Source organism: Rhodamnia argentea, chromosome 8 (genome assembly GCF_020921035.1).
Source record: "Rhodamnia argentea isolate NSW1041297 chromosome 8, ASM2092103v1, whole genome shotgun sequence".
Taxonomy (NCBI): Eukaryota; Viridiplantae; Streptophyta; class Magnoliopsida; order Myrtales; family Myrtaceae; genus Rhodamnia; species Rhodamnia argentea.
In genome coordinates, this window is record NC_063157.1 from 25,621,482 (window position 1) to 25,628,780 (window position 7,299).

Genomic DNA, 7,299 nt, shown 5'->3' on the forward strand with positions numbered 1-7,299 from the left:
AACCGTTAAAAGCGGCAGGAACGAACCAAAACGACGTCGACCACTGTCGCCCCAAAAGATAAAGCTCCGTCCCTCTCTGGATGAGAGCCAGAGAGAGAGAGAGAGAGAAGAGCTTGAGGGGCTTAATGGCGCGAAGCTTGGTCCATTCGAAGAGCTGTTGCTCAGCTTTCGCTTTCAGAGCATGCGCCCTGGAGAGCCACCCGAGCCGAGTCCATCTCCCCGGTAAGGCCCGCAATGCTCGCCTCCTCGTCCTCGGCGGTACCGGCCGGGTGGGCGGCTCCACCGCCCTCGCCCTCTCCAATCTCTCCCCCGATCTCCAGATCGTCGTCGGCGGTCGGAACAGGTAATATAGGGCTCCCGTTTGGTTTTCCAGCTCAAGCGACCCGCTGCGCGATTATGGATAATTGGGAGAGATTTCGAGCTCCGTTGCGTAGTCGCACGAGTAGAAACAAGTGAAAATGGCCGCAACTATGTCGTGGACGAACAGTCTTCTTTGTGGAGTTCGTCTCCGTTTAGTCTCTCCGATATATTCGGGATAAGTTAGAACTTGAGGAGCAGTCGAAGAAGGAGAGAGAAATAGTTCACTCTCGCGAGCTTGACATTGTTAAGAGGCGTCACACTGGCTTGAAGGACAAGTCTGATGACTGATTTCAGTCTGATTGACCAGAGTGAACTATGCCTTTGTCTCAATTTTGAAGCGTAACAAATAAACGCCCCTTACATAGAGCAGACACTTCAGTATCAGGATCATAAAGATTTGTGTTCAGATTTTGCATTCCTCTCATTGATCCTGTACTGGTTCTTGCTTCCAGTATTAGATGACAATTAGGTGGTAATTGTCTAATTACGTTATACATTTTCAATGAAGGGAAAAAGGTGATTCAATGGTGGCTACATTGGGAAATAACTCTGCGTTTGCTCAAGTCGACATTGACGATATGGTATCCTTGGAAAGAGCTATGGATGGTAAAGTAGATCTCTTTCACATTCTTAGAACTAGGGCACGGATGCTGTTTATCTGCTGATAATACTATAGTTGATCTACTGATTTTTCCTCAAAATCCATGGTAATGCTGTGTAAGGATAATGTGAGGAACTTGAAAGCCTTTTTAGTGACAAAATTTTCAGGATGCCTAGAAAGTGGGTACCTTCATTGTTCCCCTCCTCTCCTCCCAGTGGATGAGGGAAAATAATGGAGTAATGAAATGCGATGTATAATTTGTGAGAGGGAATCAGGCCTTATTGGATTGTGCTCGAGTTATTTTAGCAACAATTTCAGTTACTTCTTGCATGTCACCTCCATCATCATGTCATTGCAGATGTAGATCTTGTGGTTCACGCAGCAGGACCCTTTCAACAGGCTCAGAATTGCAATGTACTTGAGGCAGCTATATCAACCAAGGTGAGAAAAGGTAATTGATATGTTTGGGTCTCCCTTGTTATTTGGCCTTGATTAATATATTTCCCCCATAGAAAATTAGATATGATGTGATTACAAAGAATTTTTACGTTCTTTTGCGTCTATGGGCTTTCTTTGCAGACTGCATATGTTGATGTTTGCGATGATATTCACTATGCATTGCATGCGAAGTCGTTCAATGACCAAGCAGCTGCTGTAAATATTCCGGCCATCACAACTGGTGGAATTTACCCAGGAGTGAGCAATGGTGCTATGAACAACTGTTATGATTGCTTTCTTTTAGTTGGCTCACAGTTCGTGCACTTTATTTTAAGTTAGCATTTGAACCTGTCAATCGAAGGGGAATAAGAAAGGAAGTGACATAGTATGATTTGAAATGGAGGTTAACGAGTTCAACTAGAGAGATCACAGTTGTGAAAAAGATAGGTTTTGTCATCAGCTCTTTCACTTTTATTGGAGCCAAATGCTGATTTAATTCCACCTTTATGACAGTTATGGCAGCTGAGCTTGTCCGTGCAGCCAAAGATGAGAGCAAGGGCGAGCCTGAGAAATTGAGGTGAGAATCTTCTGAAGTAGTTACCCTAAATTTGAGGTAAATTATTTTGAAGGCCCTTGAGGATGGACTGTTTCTCAGCATTTAGTTAAGGACTGAGAATTAGGTGTATTGGATATTTTTTGTTTCTTTTCTGGTAGAACTGAGAGTCGATTGAATTTATCCTCATCGGAGATAAATAAACCACATCCTAGATATTTTAAGGCTGTTAACTTGTAAAAGGTTGGAGGACAAAGAGGATATGGTGGTAATATACTTTGTTTGGCCTAATGGGGATTGCTTTCTTTGACACATGTCCAGCATCAAGGCGAAGTTAGAATACACTTCAAGAATTCTCACTTTGGGTTGGATAAGTACACATAAGATCTTTAGAGATGCTTTCTCTTGTCAGCCTGTAAACATTTTAGATTTCTTCACATTTTGATCCATTCCTTATTCTTACTAAAGCGGGGATAAGACACATAAGCTCTTTAGAGTTGCTTTCTCTTGTCAGCTTGTAAACATTTTAGATTTCCTCAAATCCTGATCCGTTCCTTATTCTTACTAAAGCGGAAAGATCACTAAAGTTCAAGGCATATCCTTCTGATGTGGCAATGGCATCTTATATAGACTTGCTGGCAATTTCTTAGCTAGCTATCCTGCACATACTATTTTCCTGCCTCCTCATCTTTCTAAATTACTTCCTTTTTCTCTCCTGTTTCACTCTCTCTATTCCCTACTCTGACTTCACTTATCAGCCACAGGCTTTCTTGCTTCTTCTGTATTTGCACTAGTCTCCGTCACTTTCTATTCATCTCCCCACCCCCATGGTATATCTCTTCTTTGTCCTTTAACTTTTCCTCCCATTTGTGCATTGCATTTTTGGTTCTTAAAGTTCTATTTTGCCAACCCTTTGTCAAATAAATTCCATATATTTCTGGTTCTTTTACAATATTAATTTGTTTTCCCTTCACTGGACAGTCCAGTGTAATGTTAGCCGCCCTACTTGTCAGTTGTATTGTTCTCAGACAAAGTACGATATAGATCACAAGAGATTTCTTTAAACTGCTGAGGAAAGATCTATTATTCCATAATAGTCTACTTCTATCTTTCGTTTTTCAGGTGCATGACATGTTAGATTTTAGCATGCCGTAGCATTATGCCTTTACCAGCCATCTGGTGCCTCAGTTTAGGCCAACGAGCACCTTAGTTGCATAAATTACTGTAGCTTCTTTAGTTGTTCATGGGTATTGTCAATGAGTTTCCATTGCCTACAGAAGGCACTTTATTTACTAACGCAAATTGGCACTTTAGTTTGTTGTTACTTGAGTTCTCCATTTCTTCTCTTTTATTTTCTGTTTCCCCCTCTATAATTCCTTCTCTTAATTTCTTCCTTTGATAAGCATGAGACTGGTTTTCCTTTGTCTCATGTAAGACTGTTTTTTAGTTTGTTTAGACACATGAAAGCTCCCTCTGAACATTTGCACTTACAATGATCTAGTTGTCTGCTTCAGTGTTGATTATCATCTTCTAGTTTAAGAACCGTAGAACCTTCCACATACCTATATTCCATTTTACCATGTCATTGCTCCTTAAATCGCAGTATATTTACTAGCACTAAAATAACCAATGTGCCTTTGCTCCTAACCAAAGGCATCACATTCTCTCTCTGTTTTCTGTCATTCTCGTATTCCGTGTGGATGGTAAGTCATGTCTCTTTTCTGCTATCTATTGTTGCCATACTTGATACTGGCTAGTCAGATCATCAGAGCATTCTTTTACAAATCATTTCTTCCTTTTTTAACACAACATGTGTCCATTTTAAATTGACAAAATTGCTCTTGGAAGTAAAAGTGTAATGTAAGTTCAGCTAATTGTTAATATTTTGTGTCCATGAAGTGGTAATAGAAGACTCTTTGCTCTTTATTGAAGCTAGTAATAAACTTACACGATAATTTCTGGTCAGATTCTATTACTACACTGCAGGTACTGGCGGTGCTGGTCCAACAATTTTAGCAACTAGTTTTCTACTTCTCGGAGAAGAGGTAGTTGCCTATAGTAAAGGTTAGTGACTTTTTCATCTGAAATGTAGAATCTGTATATATGTAATGCTCAAAGATGACAACGGGCTTTTCCTACCTTTGATCAGGAGAAGAGATCAAACTAAAGCCATATAGTGGAGGTCTAAACATTGATTTTGGAAAGGGGATTGGAAAGAGGGATGTTTTCCTGCTGTAAGTTCTGGAAAAAACTCTTGTATTGGCGGATCAACCCTTCTAATGGAAACATGTCGTCAATTTCTTGGTCCAATTTAGATATTTGATGTGATTTCTCCCCTGCACTTAACTTGTATGGCTACATTCAACACTGGATACTTGGTACTGCTGCCATAAGTTTTTACATGCTATAAAAGCAATCTCACCAGGAATAAACTGTTCTCCAGGAACTTGCCAGAGGTGAGAAGTGCTCATGAAATCCTCAGAGTGCCCACTGTCAGTGCTCGTTTTGGAACTGCCCCATTTTTCTGGAACTGGGGGATGTCGGCAATGACAAATCTTCTACCTCCTGTAAACTTCAACCCTAGACTATTTCAATGTTTCATGGCCACATATTAGCAGGGAGTCAGGGACATGCCTAATCACTGTGATATATTGGAAAGACTGACTGAATAGCCTGATAGCCGGGACAATTGACCATGACCTCCTACAGTAATAGCAATTAATTTCCCATTTCCATTTCTGACTTTCCTTAGAATACTATTAGTATAACAATAATGACGATGATGATGACAACAAGCCTCATCCATTGTCCCACTAAATGTGTCAACTATATGCAATATGCATCCTATTATGCCATTATGCTTGACCCTGTATTGGATCCTCGAGACCTAGGTTTCGCGAATTTCGTACAGGATTCATTTCATTAAGAATTCAAAAATAGAAAGAAAGAGTGCCAGCAGTTGATTGACTGATACACCCCTCCCCTCATTCTTTAGTTGGACTTAGGACTAGCAGTGTAAGATAATGCCTACATAGGTGGAGTTGCGTACGATCCTTAATTGTGCAAAATCATTACAATGTGTTTTGAGTATAAAAGGTGACGGGCATGGGTCAAGAAATGCTAGTGGTAGGGGTGGCATAGGTCATAGACCCGTTTAGTAGCTCATTTATCGGTGAGTCTCAGAAGATGATTTGATTCTTTTTTTGCTAGTGACCAATACTTACTGCTGACTTGCTCCTCATACCACTAGGACTAGAAGCAGTCTTGTACTGATTCATACATGAACAAACTATACAGGAATATCTTAGAGACAGAAGCAAAGTACAGGAACTGGTTCAACTATTTGATCCCATAGTTCGTGCAGTTGATGGGATAGCAGGCGAGCGTGTTTCAATGAGGGTGAGATTTACCGAGTGATTTCTACTTATGTGACATCATCTCTCTGCATTCCATCTTTTTTCTCGAGAGGATCCTGTCATATGGGAACCACCTATATCCCAATTGAATATTGCATATAGCTAAGTTTTTATCTTGAATCCGTTTCCATCGGTCTTTTGGTAGGTTGATTTGGAGTGTTCTGATGGGCGTCATACAGTTTCCATATTCACTCATAGGAGACTCTCAGTGTAAGAAATCTGTACATGAGTTATCAATGTTATCAGCCCTTTCAATTGTATAGATGTCCACACATACGCTCTCCGACTGCTCGTGTTTATATTTTTACTTATGACTGAGAGATCTTCATGGGGTTTTGGTACTCATTATGACGGTATCTCCCCCTGAAGAAACACAAAAAACGTTGCTGAAGGCACAGATAACTTATACAGATTTCCTTTTGTTTTTGGGTCCTTTTCAGGTCAGTTGGATATTCTACTGCTGCATTTGTTCTCGCAATTCTGGAGGGAAGCTCGCAACCTGGCGTATGGTTCCCAGAAGAGGTGTGAACATTGTCGTGATGACTAGCACACATCTTAGGGTTCCTGTTAATAAACCTTGTACATATGGGTGCATGCAGCCTGAAGGAATTGCGGTGGAGGCCAGGGAGATTCTTCTGAAACGCGCATCTCAAGGAACTACCAACTTTGTGATAAACAAGTAACATCTATTTCCATGACCTACTGTTGAGTGCCGTCTGTCTGTCTTTTCTCCATTTTGCTTATCCTGTTCTGATCAACAGGCCTCCCTGGATGGTGGAGACCGCCCCAAAAGAAGTTGGATTGGGAATTTATGTTTGAATAAAATCTTGGTGATATGGGGAGATCGAAGAATCGGCCAATCATATCAATTTGGCTCTCTAGAGTGCTGCAAAAATTGTCCTTATAGTTGAGTTGCCACTTCTGTCCCGCTTTCTCGACAAGACTCGGGTAACGAACTTGTCTACGAGTCTTATTGACAAATTTTTTTTCTTTCCGAATCTCATGTTTGTTATTAATCATGACTTAAGCTATCGATGTGATTCTGCAGGTTCGCACATCCGATATCATTTTCGCCCCCTTGTTCTTACTAGATTCGTGATACGAACCAGCATGCGATGTTGACTTTACGAATCCATGCCCATTTTCCGACATAGGCCTGAGAACATAGCGCTTGAATCAATGAATGATTTTTTTCTACAGTGTCTTCCTTCGAGTTAACAGCGAAAATGGTGCTAGTACTGCTCAATTTATTTCATGAAAATTAATTTTAAAAGAACTTATTTTCATGGAAAATGAATGTTTAGCTGTACTTTGCAAGTAATATCCAAATCATTTTGTAACGTTATGGTAAAACTATGAAGTACACAATTGAGAGAAAGTTTCGAAGACAACCCCCGTATGCAGCAGGGTTCAGGCGTCGGGGTCCCAGGCCAGTCCACGGAGGACCCAAGCCCGGATGTAGAATCCAAGAACCCCGAGTACGGGCGCCGAAATTTCAGGCCTGACCTTGTGGGGCCCGAGCCTGGCTGGCGGGGTCTCGACCATGGGGGTCGGGACTCAATTGCGGGGAGCCAGTCCAGCCCTGAGCACGCGCTATGAGAACCCCCATGCACGAGCGTTGACGTCCTGGGCTTGGCTGCGAGGGACCGGGTCTGAGCCCAGTGGTCCTAATTTTGGACGTGGAAATCCAATCGTATTTGAAAAATGATTTCTGATTTTAAAATTAGGGGGAATATTTTTTGATATTAAGTTTACTGGGAAACACAGAGACTCCAGTGCAAAATAGTCCCGCTAGCGAAAACAAGCAGCAGATGAACATAATTTAACGCTTTATATTGGTACGCTACGTATCTAACCATAGGCTCTCATAGCAGTGTGTAAAGAAATCGAAAACCGCCCGAATCGAATCGGCCTAGAATTGGTAAATTCCA

At 41.3% G+C, this 7,299-nt stretch overlaps 1 protein-coding gene across 1 annotated transcript; it reads left to right on the forward strand.

Moving 5' to 3' along the window:
* On the forward strand, positions 1–6,641 carry LOC115735529. Its single transcript, XM_030666808.2, has 14 exons — positions 1–343; positions 869–966; positions 1,320–1,402; positions 1,541–1,667; positions 1,913–1,976; positions 3,919–4,016; positions 4,102–4,186; positions 4,396–4,519; positions 5,250–5,351; positions 5,514–5,578; positions 5,809–5,890; positions 5,968–6,047; positions 6,130–6,316; positions 6,417–6,641. Exons 1-13 carry the CDS (start codon positions 81–83, stop codon positions 6,185–6,187), a joined length of 1,329 nt encoding a protein of 442 aa, XP_030522668.2. The 5' UTR covers positions 1–80; the 3' UTR covers positions 6,188–6,316; positions 6,417–6,641.
* Positions 6,642–7,299: the final 658 nt, after the last annotated feature.